The sequence below is a fragment of the Enoplosus armatus genome, chromosome 1 (assembly GCF_043641665.1).
Source record: "Enoplosus armatus isolate fEnoArm2 chromosome 1, fEnoArm2.hap1, whole genome shotgun sequence".
Lineage (NCBI taxonomy): Eukaryota > Metazoa > Chordata > Actinopteri > Centrarchiformes > Enoplosidae > Enoplosus > Enoplosus armatus.
The window spans coordinates 17,263,658-17,280,585 of NC_092180.1; the positions used below are offsets into that span (position 1 = coordinate 17,263,658).

At 41.6% G+C, this 16,928-nt stretch overlaps 1 protein-coding gene across 1 annotated transcript in view; it reads right to left on the reverse strand.

Moving 5' to 3' along the window:
- Positions 1-16,928, reverse strand: part of hipk3b (homeodomain interacting protein kinase 3b) — a 35,265-nt gene that overhangs the window by 9,966 nt on the left and 8,371 nt on the right. Inside the window, exons 2-4 of the mRNA XM_070906242.1 lie at positions 15,735-16,457; positions 15,125-15,701; positions 3,508-3,631 (exon numbers count right to left, since the gene is read on the reverse strand). Of these exons, the coding sequence (XP_070762343.1) occupies positions 3,508-3,631; positions 15,125-15,701; positions 15,735-16,457 (1,424 nt within the window). The remainder of the gene's footprint in view (positions 1-3,507; positions 3,632-15,124; positions 15,702-15,734; positions 16,458-16,928) is intronic.

Sequence of the window (16,928 nt, forward strand, 5' to 3'; positions counted from 1 at the left end):
TGTGTGGGTGGGACACAGTTGGCTGGAGATGAGGTTATAATAAAGCAATGCATTCATTGGGATTCTGAAAGCATGCATGATGGATGTAATCTCATCTGCTAAGAGATTTAGATAGGATGGTGGAGCTCCCCTCGCTTATATCAATGCATACTAACATCCAAGCATCATAAAACTCATTGTGTCACTTTCAATTTCTCTCTTTTGGAATTCCTTCAGTCATTTTCCAAGTACATGGTGATTTACGTCAACCAAAATATCTCTCCCTTTCCCTCATTCTCTGTCTTTCATACCATTCACGACTATTCATAACATAGTCAAGGATTACTGAATCTGTCGATTCCAACAAACTTTACCCTGGAAGTACACGGCCCTCCTTTCTTGTCCATAATATAGCTGTGCTTTAGTTCAGAAACATCATGTAAACAGCAACAGACACACAAAAAAACAACACAGCCAGTGTGTGTGGGTGGGAAAATTCTTGTGATGGGAAAACCCTTATTTTTCATGGAAGGCGTGTCTCTGCAGAGATCTCACGAACCAGTGAGATCACTGGTGCACAGCTACTGCTTCACAAAACAACTATCTAGCGAGCCTAGGCCTGCTGCAGAGCAGACAGGAAGCACAGGCAGCGTTTATTTTATGGCAGTCCAGATAACAATACACACTATAAAAGATGCATTCCAATGATTTCCCTCACTAATAAAAGTACATCTCAGTTTAGAATAATGTAGCCACACCCTCCTACCTACCCAGTGTACAATGAATCTCTTTTTGGGGTAGAGTTTAGAACCAGCTTACGTCAGAGACAAAGAGTGTAAAGAGGACATAAAAAAAGATAAACAAGACAAAAATACAGGGAATGGACCCAAAACTACAGCTCCCAGGCTAAATCATAGCCACTTATAATGAGAGACACGCTAAATCATGAGGTTTGTCACATCAAAGAGGTGAGTAGCCTCCTGCTGTACTGGTGAAGTAAAAGATGGTGTGACAGGGGGATGAGGTAAGGAGAGAGGAGGAAGGGAGGAGGAGCCAGAGTTATAAATACAATATGCTGTGTGGCATGGAACAAGACCCCTCACAGAAAGATAAGAAGAAGAAAAGGGGGAAGAAGGTGGAGGCAACAGCTCAGTCAGCTCCAGCCAGATCACCCTGTGGCCCGTGGATGACACCTCACACCAGCAGTCAGCTGCCGAGCTGTTTACTGACATACAGTCAGTTGGCTTTTTATTTTAGGCAATTTCTATTTTTTATATATATATATATATATATATATATATATATCTTACTGATAATGACTGATGATTATTTATCTGAGAACTTTAATTGTCTGCATAATGTATGAACAGCTTTCTTCATCATGGGATTAAAGTCTCCAGGAAAGCCCCATAAACCAAAATAAAACAAAAAGTATGTTTATTAGTCATATTTTCATGCAGTGGCTGGTTTTCCCATTCATTGGGCAATTCCATGAGCAAATTGAGAACCCTGCATGCCAGAGTGCAGACTTGGCAAAGAGAGACAGTGTTTCCTATGTGGGGTGGGTGTCAAAGCACAGTTACAGTCACAGAAAAAAAATACAGGCATTCAGTCTATTTCTCAAAGGCAACAAGGGCAAGTGGGATCCTCCAGGGTGTGTTTCCGATTTCCTAAATAACCATTCTGCTATAACGGGTCAGGATGGTAAATTCAGTCATCCCTGACACCTTCCAGAGCTTAAAATTTACTGCAGGTATTTTAATCAGCGGACAATAACAGATAGTAACATGAGAGGTGCAAGATCCAACAAGCTAAAATCTAAAGCGATAAACTCTTGCTTTCTCTCCATGAATTACTCAAATCCTGTGCCACAATCACCAGTGTTTACACTGTATTTGGATTCAAATTTAGTCAGCCATTTACATACGGTAGATTTTGATTGCTATCTGATGCATACTACATTCCACAAGTTCCTTCTCACCTGTTATCTTATTTCATTGTCTCTCAAACTCCCTTATCTATGCCAACTATACCATCCACCCTCGTCACCCCATCAGCTCCAAGCGGTCCCTTACTAAATTGAGATGGCTCCCCCCAGATATCTCTAAAGCAGCTTTGCGGCATGCTGACTGGCTCCTGCAAAAACAGATTCATCATATTTAGACTGGTGGTGCAGCACTCAAGTCAAATCTCTTTCGGAGGCGTTGAGTTATCTCCCCTGTCTCGGTCCTGGGGAGAGTGAAAAATGATGCCAGGCCATAAAAATACTTTGGTATGAGTGCAACGTGCAGTGGGGCTGAGTGCTGTAATGTAGGGTGCTGCATGGGACAGAGCCGGATCTAACTGAGGCACTGTTGGCAGCCTTTGAGTAGATAGGGCTCCGGGGCAGGGGAAAGCAGCTCAACATAAGCCCAGATCAGTCCAGTCCTGGGAAGACACTGTCAGGGCTCCGCTGGGAGGGGCAGACATCCAACAGCTCCTAATAGACATACCATCAATCATGAGAATAGGCCTCCCTGCTCACTGTCACAGACACCAGCTGACACAATCCTCATGGTAGGTACGTCACCAAGGAACCAGTAAATACCGCGCTAATTTGTTACTGGACGTCACTTGAGCCCTCAGTCTCTTTCTTCTCTCAAACAATCCATCACTGTCTTACTTTCTATGTGTAATTATGCCCAAAAGTTTTTCTTTCCCTAAACCTCAAAAGTTTCCTCTCCCTCCTATCTATGCTGTCCTCACACAGAAAATCCCTTCAGTACCCTTAAAACGGCATTAGGCCCAGATCTCCCACAGATTAAAATAACAGATTTTTCCGACTGTACACACTGTGACAATGTTGCATTCTTGTCCTAGCTTCAAGCCATCTGTCCTAAACTCTGCTGCTGGATGTTCCCGTCTGCCATTTTAAGGCTTTGTCAGCTTCTCTTCCCAACTGAATCTTTGCAACACTTCTTTTGGCAGATTTAGACTAAAGTGGCCTTGGATCACATGTCTTGCAAACGTCAACAGTAGGAGCCATATCTGTAATAGAAAGCTGGATTGAATGCAAACTCAAAAACAAACACTCTGAACCCACTCCTCTGTGGGTTGCCTTGATTGGAAAGTGTAGCGGATAATGGAAAAGGGAGGAGAAGAGAAAGAAGGAAAGAGGGACGAAGATAACCAGGAAAATAACTGGCTGGGTGGAAAGAGGGTGTGATGCTACCTAGACAGCCACATGGGCAATGTGGGGAAACTGGGGGTAAGGGGCTATGGGAGAATAGGCTGTAGAGAGGGTAAAACTTATAAATGGAGTGCCAGAAGAAAACACTTCCCATGTGGAGACGGTACAGAGAGGAGAGACTGAGTCATAGAAGTTGAACCAAGAAGTAGGAGAAGCTGGGAGAAGCTGCACATGGAGCAGAAAGGAGAGGATAGCAGGAGGTGCACAGGAGGGACTGAAAAGAGGAAACTCCGCCCAAAAACAATGAGCCAAAAGCCAATTGTAACTAAAAAGTGAGAGGTGAGAAGATATTCGTTTACCTGGTCGTACTCCAGGGCCCCAGGGTACAGGGGCCAGCCCAGAAAAAGTTCAGCTATCACACAGCCGAGGGACCACATGTCTATGGCTTCACAAAACGGCAATCCCAAAATAATCTCTGGAGCCCTGTGAAACAGACAAAACACACAACTGTGGGACACAATAATAATATGTAGTATGAAAATATTAAACAGTGATATACAAGAACAGAATTTTACATGTGAAATGGTCAAAAAATGTTTTTGTGCCATCTTTACAAAAATTAAAACAGATCTCTGAAACGAACACTCTAAATTCATAAATCATGCACTAAACACTGAAAATGCCTTTACATATGCCTACATTTTTTGCATTTAATTATTTACATAGAAGCTATACAGTCAATTTATGCACCTACTCAAAACATTTTTTCTCAGTTTCATTACTGATGCATGTATTGCTTTTTGGCTCTGTAGGCTGCTGCTTATGACTTGAGAAAATAAATGTCCATTACAAGTAATGTCATGGGCTGTCGATGACCAGTCAGATGGGAATGTGTGGTACATGTGTAACAGTGCCAAGTGACTTGTAAGCCAGTGTTGTGCGCCCACTGGAGTCACCAAGCATCAGCAGGCTGAGTCAGTAGGTTAGCAGGTCAGCCAGGCCGGGATCAGACCTTTGACAGGCTGTTGTATCTGCTCTAGGCTGATAGGAAATAAGAAGCTACCTCTTTGCCTACGTGTTGGCTCAGTGTTACTTCAAGTAATTCCATAATAGCACTGTAATACCATGTCACAGGGATGGCTAGTGGTGACCCAGGCCTGTCAGCACCAATATAGGTAAGACATGCTGACAACTGTCAAGAACTCAGTGTTTAGGAAACACCACAAAGCCTGTAAACTGTGACAGTGCACTGACAGGATGGTGTAGCCTGAGCTCTTTCATCTGGTACAAGTCTTTCTGGGCAGAAGTGGCCGCCAAGCTCATTAAAAAATAAAAATCAATAGGACACAATGACTTTATAGCACAAAGACTAACAGTACATACCTATTAGAAAAGTCAGGACACTGCCTTTTAAGAAGAATGTCTTAAGAGTGACAACCAGATGATGGAGAAAAATAACAATGCTGTGAACTGGCTAAAATGATGAGGGATGTATGTTGAGACCTGGTAAAATTGTCCTTACACCCCTTATCATCCCTTTATGCAACAATAATTCAGCATTATTGTTTATAGTTTTAACAATCATATTAATATAAATATATTGAGGGCATGGTGTGACAATTATTTCAATAGTAATTATGTCCTTGTTGCCTACTGTACGTAGATGATAGCATTGCTCAGAATAACTCGGCCCTAAAATTAAGTTAGACAGACCATTGAGTGACAGAGATATCATTTCACTTCCGTTCAGCATACACACAAGATAAGATTGACATACCAACAAAGGCAATCCTGCGCATTCATACTGAGCGTATCTAAAGGGATCCAGCAGACAACTCGCTCTATGACGTCTTTGGAGCCATAAGGGACTCAATGGTGTAGAACATATGGCTAGCAACAGCAAACTTGAGACCTGCTAAAATAAGTTTTGGACAAATTTATAACATGGTCAAAACAAATGCCCGCAACAGCTGGTGCAGTAGGCAACATAGCAGCAGAAAACCAACTAGGCAGTTATGCCAACCATTTCAGCCTCACAGGCATGTCCTATTTATAAGGAACAGGTTTTCCCTAGAGGAGTGAGGAGAGAGAGAAGCTACATATCAACACTCGCTTGCATTCATCAGGACACAAGGCTTATATAGGGATATACAATTAGGATGGTCAGTACAACTTGAGAAGCGCTAGGCATCGTCGGGTTGGTCTAGTAGTTAGAGACAACACTGTAACCAAAAACGGACAGACTTGCCCCCCTGCAACAGCCAATGCTGAAGTCCATCAACAGCTCCTATTCAACTTCTGAGTTTGACAGGCCACCGGTCAGTTCAAGATGCGCAGGATAAGAGCTTCTACCTTCCCTAGCTCTTAAAGTAAAAATAAGCCTTCTAATTGGGACCTATGCACACAATAGTTACTATGACAAAACAATTCAATATTAAGGCCTTACAGCATATGAAACATTTTTAAGATTGCCCAGGGATGTTACCAAAATTTAACCATCTAGAAGAGACACATCAACCAAAGTAATGATGCAAGTATCAGCTTAGCCAGTCACAGAAATCAAAATCTGAAACAGTTCTATTCTAGATTTATTTAGATTTAGATTTAAATAACAAAGACAGAGATCAAGAAATAAGAAGGATGGAAGAAGGAAAGACGGAATAGAACGCTCAGGAGTCACCTCATGTTTAGCTCTTCCTCATTTATTTATTACTTTGTCAATTTCAACCAAAGATTGTGCAAAGAGCTTCTGGGTACACAGAAGACAGGTACCTTGTTATTTTCTTTATATGCTTTTGTTCTTACCTTTTCTCTGCTCAATGCACAATAGCAGTGCAACATGTGAAATCACAGAGTGAAATAAAGAGAGCCAAATAGAAAACAGGTCTCTCTCCTTTGGTTTGGGGGAGATGAGTGGATGTTGCCATGGTTGCACGGCTCTGTCCTAATCAACGCAACTCAAGCCTCACCGCCCTCCTGTGAAACCAAATCTATTTTCCATCCTGAGGATATGACGTACAAGCTGGGGGGCCATTGAATGCTAGAGGAGCAGAAGCCTCGTGACTGTTCACTGCCACGTGCAAGAGCTCCAAAGGAAACGGACAGGTACAACAAAAAGACGAGCATGGGGATAGACAAAGTATCCTGCCTTTTGCCCTGTGCATACATGGACTTGCGCCCAATGTGACATTTAACAGGAATAAGTGGGTATAGACAATGAATGAATGGGTGTACTTGTACAAACACACAGTACCTGTGCATAAGAATATATACATTGCGGAATAAAATAATGGTGGACAAGTTTAACACAGACAAAACTAGCAATTATCATATGTAATGACCTGATTCCTCTTAGCTGCACCTAGAATAATATATTGCATTTATGACGAGATGGATTCATTTATGAACATGATGTTTGCCTGTGCATGCTAAATATCCGGTTTATTACAGATTTCTCTCTCATTTTTCAGATATTTACTATGCGACAACTAGGGATGAATCAACCCAGCATCAATATATTCTTACCATCCATTCAATGCAGTCAATCTGCTTCTAATGCTTTAATGTGCTTGAAATACAGTATATCTTTGTGCAAAAGCTGAACATTTTTTTCCTCAGTCACAAGACAAACGGGTGCATATAAGGTCTGTTGACTGATACTAGTGCGCTGCTCAAAGGTTGGAAATGAACGACTTTGAGTGAGACATGAGTTGTCTACAATATCACTGTGTTCAAAGGTTTCCATAGAGCCTCATGTGTTATCTGTGAAAAACACCCCCAGAGGCAGCAGAGGGGAAAAAGACACATCTTCAAAGAGCTTTCTGCACCTGCTAGCAGCATTGTCAGACGCTCTTTTCAAAACATTCATCAGTTCACAGCTCACTTCTAGAGTTTCAACCTTTCTATCACTGTATACCATAGAATTTTAGAGATACTCATTAAGTTGAAAATATTCAAATAAAATCATTAGAAGCACTAGTTGTTGTTCTTTTAATAGATTTAGGCTGACACGATGCAGCATGTAACATTTCTGTTTTGGTGAGGTCACTATAGAACAAGGCCTGACTGAGAATAACAAACTCTGCATTGGCGGCTGGCTCGTTTTTAATGGAAACCATCAGTAACAAACCCTTATGCACAATGCTGAGCACAGCAGTAACAGCAGGCCCAGCACGGGCACACCACTGTGCCAAGTATAACCCGCCCACACTGCAGGTATGACATTCAGCGACAATCACAAAATAAAACTCAAAAAGGCAGGAGCAATGGTAAGATTTGGTTGCCATTTTTTCTCCTCACTGCCTGAAGCTTCCACTATATTTTACTGCTCCTTTGTGGATAGGCTCTGACCAATGAAAACAAGTCTTTCCCTGGTCAGCAAGTTCAACAGTTTGCTCCTTCACCTCAAACAGCTGCTTCCCTTCTTCCATCCATCTCTTCTTTTCCTCCCTCTGTTTGTCTGTCTCTGATCCACAAAGAGGCTGAGACACAAGGCAATGTTATGTTAGTAGAACCAACACAAACATGTTGCATGGCGAGATTCCAAAACACACAGTGTAAATGTGCACTAAATTGTTGACCCAGGGGTTCAGAAGAACTGCTCAAACATCGAAAATAAGTTGGGTCTTCTATTCTAATATCCTATATCAGGTCATGGACAAACATTCAAACACGTTTCTTTAATCTAGGCTGCATTTTTATGTCTTCACTATTATAAGATAAGATATACTATATAAAATTCAATTGAACATTTTCCAGTTACTGAACAGAAATAGGCTTGAAGAACTGAATAATAAAACTAAAAAGCTAAACTAAAAACTACAGCGCCAAATATGTCGATGGTCCTCTAAGGTTGACAGTTTTGCACACTGTCCCAACTCTGAAACCAAATTTGAACTATGGCTGTATTGCTGCCTGGCTTGCCAGCTGACATTTAATTCAACATGTAAATATGACAATTTTGGAGTTGTTGGAAAGTGTATTTTTAACTTTTGACAGTGGCTAATTGTTCCCTCTGTTCCAGTATTTGTGTCAAGCTAGGCTAAATATACCCCAGACACATCTCCATACTGTACTCTGTACTGCACAGACACAAAATTGATACTAATCTTCTGCTCTGACTGCGGATAAGATAGCAAACAAGCACATTTCCCAAAATGCCCCGTTCCTTTGATATGCAGGTCTAGTAAGTGTTTTTTTTTTTTTTTTGCAGTTGTATCTTATTTTTATCTCACCTGAAAAAAACCATGCAGACATGAGTCTTATTCTTTGCAAGAGGGGTCATGGCAGAGCAGAGAAATTATCTCCATCTCTATTTCTTATTCATGGACATTATCTCACACTCCAGAAATAGTCTTCTGATCCTCCCTGCTCTGCCCTCACAGGGAGGAACCAAGTGTGAAGTGGCATCCTACCAGCTCACACAGAGATCAGCAAATAAGGGTGGCTACACACAGGGAGGGGGTCATTGTCAATGCATGCTTGCACAGGCCTTTCAGTAAGCTTGTTCTGATAAATAAACGCGTTTGGGCCACACTGCAGTTGGCAAAAGCTCAGCCACAAAGACAAACTGACTAACATGGTGACTCCATGATGGAAGAATGGAGCTTTACCACACGTCTCTTCCAGGAACTGTAATTCCACACACTCACAGAGCACTCTGCATTATTCAGGGGAACACAGAGGCAGTGTAGCAAAGGCAGAGGTAACACTTGCACTCTGATCTGCCCAGACCTTAGATTAAGGATACAAGGCTTTACGCACGTTTTACAGATGTTAACCATTCAATGTGCTGACATGGAGCCAGTGTTAAAGACATTTTCCAGTTCAGGTGGACTGAGCTTCATCTCTACAGTTTTGCTGTTTCAACCAAAGTATTTTGAATTCAGCTGCAACCACTGCATCTGGGCTCTGAACAACATAACAATAGCCCTGGCTGAGGGTAACTAAAACATAAATGGGATAATTTTAGTAAAAAAAAACAACAAAAAAAACGAGCATAACAAATAAAGTATTTGTTTTCTTGCACACCTATCTGGAAATCCCTTGAAAGGTGTTTAAATGATTTCAAAGTAGCAGATCCAACTTTTATGTGATTTTATTAACTTTTATTGGAAATAGCCTACATACTTCTGTAATTGTATGAGAGGAAACAAATTCTTCTAATGATATTAAAACAAAGTTTCAAATAGCTATGCTTCCATCTGTCGGACAACCCACAGCTTATTAATGACATTTCTTTTACACCCAACATTTACCAGAATACATATGAAAAGGAGCAAGCCATCAGCAATTTACAGCCTTGAAAACAACATATCTTTGCTTGTAGTTGCCAACTGCATGGCCTTAGTCATGAAGGATGCTATTTTCAAGGTGAAGTCTTACAAAGTACTCCATGGACATTTCACACCAACGCCATTCATTTATGAAAAAAACAACAACAAGGACACATACTTTCTGGAAAACAAAGCTGATCTAGGAATTTGAAGCACTTTCTGCTGTTTGTTTCCTCTGTTATTATGTTTGAAAAACTACCAACTCATACAGGCATGCCAAAAAGGCAAGCATTTATTGTGAAGGAGTAATATCACAACACACTATGTTACTTACCTGCAGTTGTCCACTGTGGTACTATCATTGATGCAGTAATACCATAACAGACTGGCACACATTAAATGTAATTTAGCAACAAATTTGCAGCTGAAATGCTCTTTCATAAAGATATTCCTTAACTGCTCTGGTAAATGCAGCAGCTTTTGTTCTGCTTAGTAATTTGTTACTGGAAATATGAAGCAGTGCATGTCACAGGGCTCTGGTGATGAGTACGTGACACCGATTTGCACAACAAAGAGTTGGATTGAAGTGGTGAGCAACAAGCCTTTAGCATGTCAGCACAAGTTTGAGATATTTCTGTAAACCTTAAGGGAATTGTTTCCATCTCAGATCCAACATGACGTTAAAAAATGTGCAAACAGTCACTCTTAAGATGAAAATCAATATGGATACTAATTTGACACAGCATCAAAGTGGATGGAAAACGATCAAATCTTGTTAACAAAATACAAGATGTATTATCATGAGAACTATCCTTGATGAATAATTTAGGTGCTTTCTAACTGACAGATTTCAAGCTACTTTGGTTGAATAAATACCTGGAAACACTCATTACCTACTAGCCCAAAAAAGTACACAGTTCATAAAAGAGTAGACACTTGTGTGCCCACAAGTTCCTACACACACAAAACATTACTGTCTGGGGGATTACTTGTTCATTCTGTAAAAATGCCAGACCTACTTCTCAGGGTTAATTCAGTAGTTTCAGTTCAAACGTCCCATGTGTGAATAGGAACATGAACTACAGCTTGTGGTTTACATAGAGGTACTGGTCCACGGTGGAAAGTCTCAAGTAGGATTATGTCTATGCTGAATTGTTAAATAGGAACACAAACAGTGTTCTGTAATATCACTAGTGCTATCGCATGTCTAATGCAACATTTTTTTAATGTGTGGTAAAATTAAAAGTAAATGAAAAAGTTAGGACACTCCATATGCACATCCACAACCAAATAATATACTATATGTCGGCCAAAGCCTGGTCACATTTAGTCTTGAGTTGGGACAGCCAGAAGGGTCCTGATCTGAGGCTGTATAAAACCAGGGTGGCAAATTACAAGCAGCCACAGGCCAAATGCTTGTAAATTGTGGAAGCGGCTGGCATATGTCAAACTTATTGGTTTGAGTGGCTGATAGATTTGAGCTATCCACCAGCCACTTTTATTACTGGCCAACAAACATTTAGTGCTGTGCACATAACCAAACACACAAACACAAATGGACATATGAAAATCAAAACAGCTGACGTTAGAGCTAGTTGACCTTGAACGAATATGTGAGAGCTCTCTAGTATTTCAAGCTGTCCTTCTTTCATTCTGGCTGCCTATGTGCTTCACCATCTATAGAAGTCAAAGCCCACTGGCCGGCGTCCCATGAGCTATTTTAAGCAACCCTTCACTCTTAGCCTCAGCAACGCTGTTCCCTCACAGTATGCTTTACATACTCCTGTCTGCCAGGGGGTAGAAAATACAGAGGAACAACATTTTTACAAAGAATTTTTCATTTATTAGTGTTTTGTAATCAAAACAACCTTGTCCTGACAGGAGGATCAAATCAGAAATAAATGAAAATATTCAGTTCTAACATTACATACTGAAGTAGTCATTGAAGTCCATCTGAATCTAAGGAAACTGTCCCTCTGCTCAGAGCCTATGACACGTATTATTGTACAACTGGCAAGTATTTTACATACTCATGTGCACTGGCATCAACAAATTCCGATCAAAACTCCACATAACTGTACCAAGTGACGGCGATAGGTATAATACGTTAAGTATTGTTGTATTGTTGAAATGGGTCATCAGTCACCTGTTTATGGAACTATCTTCCATCTGTGAGCAGTTACACATGTAAATGATTTGTACCCAGACAGGCCTCATTATCATTCTGCACTCTAAAGTAAGCAATGGTACAGATGTATATTGTATCAAAATACAACACCATGCAAGATCTGCCAGAAACTGCTGGTCACCAAAGCTTGAGGTTGACAGACCTGACAAACAGAGGTGAAGTAGCTGCACTGTTCACTTCCTCTGCCACAAAAGTACAGACAGTTCTATTTTGAGCAACTTCCTGAAACAAAGTGCATTTATAATAATGTGACAATATTCACAAGAATGATGAATCAATTACTGTGTGGGCTGAATAGACAATGCAATAATTATTTGTTATTGTCAAGTATTTTTCCATTTCCATAAAACTATGGCCAAGGAATGGGTCAAAGCAAGCATTGTCTTCTCACCTTAGTCAGTTAGAAACAGCTACAGTAAATGCAAATACAGACATCCAATCCATCCATTTGCATCAACAGTATTTTAATTCCCTGCAGAGCATACTGCTTCACTGGCTTAGTGTGCAGACAGTGAGAACGATTCAAATGCCATGTAAATGCTTTTCATTAAAACAGCTAGCACTGACCTGAATGTGGCTCATGAATCCTACTCACTTCTTCCCAGCCTCAGAAACCAAGGTTTAAGACAGAAAAGCATTGACAATCTGTACCACAAAATCAATTTACTTGCCTTTTACGTAGATCTCAACTTGGTCAGATATTCTTGCCATACCGTGCCAAGTTGTTAGAAACTGATCAGAAAACATGTAGCCACTCCTAACAGAATTTGCTTAGGACAGGGACAACACAAGGTTCATGGTTAACACAAACTGCAGTTAAGTGTCTACTACGTCCTGGCTGTTCTTTCCATCTATTCACCAAAAAAAAAAAAAAAAAGGTGCTACATTTTGCCATCCTTCATCAGAGCCACTCCTCCGTTACAAAGGTTCATTAAATGTCCAAGTATAGATCTTTTACAAACTTGTGGTGATTCAGGTGGCAAGCCAAAACTCCTTTTCATTTGCTTCAATGCTGTATAAGTTGACAGGCATTTTCCACAGCAACATTAGATGTGTTACACAGGAAAATCATGTTACAAGAATGACAAGACCTCTCTGTGTTGGTGCCAATAAAGGGTTACCAGTTGCAATTCCACTGATGTGGTCTGAAGGGAGAGTATCGAAAGATAAAACATGCTCTCCCTGGTGCACATAATGACACTTCTGAAGGTAGAAAATCTCAATGAGGAGGCGGGTGATACCACTTTTACCACAAATGTCAGAAATTACATATTTGATGATGACACTGTGAAATAAATGGACAGTTGTCTTTTTAGATACGGACTTCAGGCCAACTAGCTATAAACAAAAAATCTTCTGGCAGAGCAAAAAACAAAGTATTATAGGATGTCATCAGAGAGGAAGACCCATTGGCTTGGTAGAAAGAGAGCCAATTTCCTCTTATGGCAAATGCTGCCTGCTAGTGTGGATCTGTGCCACAAGTCTGAATCAGACAGAGTTTTTAATGTAGCCAATAGCAGTTTCTTCAAACCGCAATGCACTAAAACTTCAAATAAACATTGTCTGCCCTGTATATTCATTATTTAAGCATTGCATTTCAAAGAATATTTAGACAATACTCATTTTACTTGGGTGTGCCCTAGAACATTATCTTAACATGGTTTACTGGTATTTTGTTCTCCATTTCTATTAATTTAATCACTTTGCAGTCAGTTTTTCAACTTAGTATGCCCACTCCTACTGTGCCAACTGTGGAGGCTCACATATATTTAGCAACACATATGGCTACCTCAAACAAACCAAACACACGCGTATAATGTAGTATACTCTCCACAGTAATGCAAATAAGTGTATATACTATCCTTACATTCTATTTCAAGCTTAATACATAATCTATTTGCGTGTGCATCTATAGACTTGAACTGTAAAGAAAAACTTTGGGTTACAGTAATGCACATAAAGTGTGATCAAAATGCAAGTGAAGCATGAGACATTACAGGGCCAGTGTGAACAGATGCACTGGTTAAAAGAGAAGCATATCCGTTACATCAGATGGAGGACTGAAATGCAGACAGTGTAGACAAGGTGTTATCATACCCGTTCCTAGATTTGGTTGAATATGCCCTTTTTCCAAGAGATCTAAGTAGCACACTTTAGCTGTAGCATGGCATGATCACGTGCATTTCCACTGTGTCCTCACAGCAGTGGCTCATTAGCAGAGGTACAGCACAATGCATGTATCCTAAAAGTATGTATGCTGGGCAAATATTGACTGTCACAGTTCTTTCCTTGTGCCTTGGGAAAGGTCCAAGGACGGTATAATGATGTTGTAGCTAGTGAGTCAGCTATGATATGACTTGGTTGAATCACTACCTCTAATGAGTGTATACCAGCTGGAAAGGTTTGAATTCAAATTATTTAACAACCTTTAGTCATGCCACCTGTGCACCAAGCATATATTGCCATGATTAGATCAAAAGCTCTGGGTGGCGAGAAGCATCAAGGTTGACTAGTTAAACCATGGACCATGGAAATATCATGGTTTTATTTGGTTCAACTGGAAAGACATGGAAATACAACTTAGTCACTATGTAAACAAAACAGAGCAGCTCTACAACTTCCTCAGGTTTGTACCAATTGTGTGCATCTTCATACTTCACTATTTACTGTGCCCAAAACAATTTACTCTTTGTGACACAAACATACATGCATGCATGCATATGTACAAAACCTTGTGTAAATTACTATCAGAAAATGGCAAAATGGCTCCCTATTTTCTTATCATCTCTGAGTCTCTATGCAAACCAGGGAAAGGTACAAACCAAACAGTGAACTGGGTCACACCAGCCTCTTACGCAACAGCTGATACCATTTCAGGCCTGTTTTTCTAATCAAACCAAAGCACTCATAACATAATGCCAATGGTAATTTGTCCTGCAGGTTTTCCTAGGGCACATCCAAGACCATCAGAAACACAGGCATCCTTAAGATAAACACAAGGTACTGTACCTACTGCCATGTCATACCCTAGGAGCCTGTAACAGCATACCAATGTTTGGAATGGCATTCAGTCATTTCTCTCCCAACCTTTCTTAACTTTATCTAACTGTTAATTCTATGTTTTGGTGTCAGCCTTCAAATATTTGCTTATCCATTTATTTTCTATCATAACAGAACTTCTGTAAATCTTTTTAACTCCTACGGCCAAGGCAGCTTCGCCCTGAATGCAAATAATACCAGATAGTCAGGCAGTAGGGACATGAACAGTCAGTCTGTAGTCTACTAGTACACACTGCAGGGTAAAAAAATTTCAGACTCTGTGGTATGTGGCTTCTAAATAGGCAGGATGTTGTGCAGTATGGGAGACATTTCCTTGTTTTGTTAGAGGAAGGACATTTTTGTAACCTGACTATGGCGGCCTGGACACCAACAGAGACTGACATTATCTTGAAATGCATTGAACTCAAATCTTCTTTTATCGTCAAAAATATCCTTTTCCTTTTTTGTACTCACCTATAGTACCGAGACTGGAGGTACGTGGAGCACACTGCTTTGGACACGTGACTGGCTGAGCCAAAGTCTATCACCTTCACCCTATAGGGTTGCCTTACTGGGTCCACCAGCATTATGTTCTCTGGCTTGAGGTCTGCATGAATCAGACCCATGCTCTTCAGCTTTTTCAGAGCTGTAGCTACCTGCTGTAGCACAGGTCTGATCACTTTCAGGGGCAGCGGGCTGAACTTATTCTGCTTCAGGAAATCGTACAGGTTCTGCTCAAGCATCTCAAACACCAGGCAGGTGTGGCTGCGATGCTGGAAGCATTCAAAGGCTCGCACCAGGTTGTGCTCATCTGCATTCTCCCCACTCAGACGAGCAAGGATGCCGACTTCGATTTGACCCTGCCGTGCATATGAAGGGTGGTTCTTCAGGATCTTCACAGCCACGACCTCACTCGTGCCCCTCTTCCAGCACTTTACAACCTGGCCGAATGTGCCACGTCCCAAGAAATCCAGCACTTCATAAGTATTCTTCATGGAACACAGGACTTCATGCTGTACTACCTGATAGTCCCCATCCCCTCCCCCCGTCCCTCCTGCTGCGCCTACACCCCCAGGCCCTACACCCTGTTTGGAGGGGCCCCCTCCAGCTCCCACGGCCGCAGGCACAGTCATGGTTGCATTCCCTACATTCGTCGTTTGCAACATGGCAGGCAACATTGATAGTTCCTCCACAATCTGCATGGTGCTCCCTCGGTTATCCAGCTCCTCACTTTTACGTTTCAACCCACATCGCTGAGAGCTGTCAGCTGAGTTCAAACCTCCACAGTTCTCTTCTCTGTCACCCTCTTCCTCTCCACCTCCCTCACCTCCTCCACTGCAGCCCTCTCCCCTTCCCCCTCCTCCTGCCCCTGTTGCTCCACTGCTGCCCCCACTTGCTGTGTCTGTCTGCTGCTGCTCCTTGCCCTGCGAGTGGACAACCCCTGCGTCCTTTCCCTGCTGGGCCGCAGCTGGGTCTGGGTCTGGTCCTCCTCCTCCTCCTCCTCCTCCTCCTCCTCTTTTACCGGGCTGTTGTCTCTGTACGCCACGCACCACCACTGTCTGCACCGGGTACTCTTGTCTTCCACGCACTTTCACGCCCACTGCCAAGTCTCGGCTCACAAACGAGTGGGCTTGTTTTGTTGGGTGCACAATGCCAAGGGTTCTGCTGTTCAGATAAGTCCGCGGGTGTGCCCTCTCATGGTACACACAGCTGCTGGGCTCAACTTTGAGTTTCTTCACACTGCTAAAGGCACTTGTCTGGGTTTGATAAATGTGTGGTGGGTAGACCAAGACTTGTGAGGCCATACCTGCAGAGAAAGAGAATAAAGCAATGGGTCATTAGTTTGGATCCTCAACAAACAACCGTTTCAGCATGTTACATAAAATGGTGCCATTTTTAATAAATGATGTTGAAGAACTGTGGAAAGTGTTATGTAGCACACTCACACTTAACTTAAATGTTAAACAACATATTGTGCAACACAAAAAAATATAGCTGTTACATCATCAATTGAAAAACCAGAGTCCAGATCTTCCAAAACGTTTTCCTGTCTTTATTTGCTTAAGGCCAAGGGTGAGTTTAAGCTACTATGAGTCCAAAACAGCTGACAAACACCACCAATCCCATTATGTTGTTTTAATTACTCCTACTTGATGACATCACAACTAGTAGTGCCCCACTGACATCCGTCCACCCGTCACCCCAACCACATACGTCAAGTGGATCAGGGCAAGATAACATGTTGTAGTGGAGTGCTTGAGAACACCTTCGCCATTCT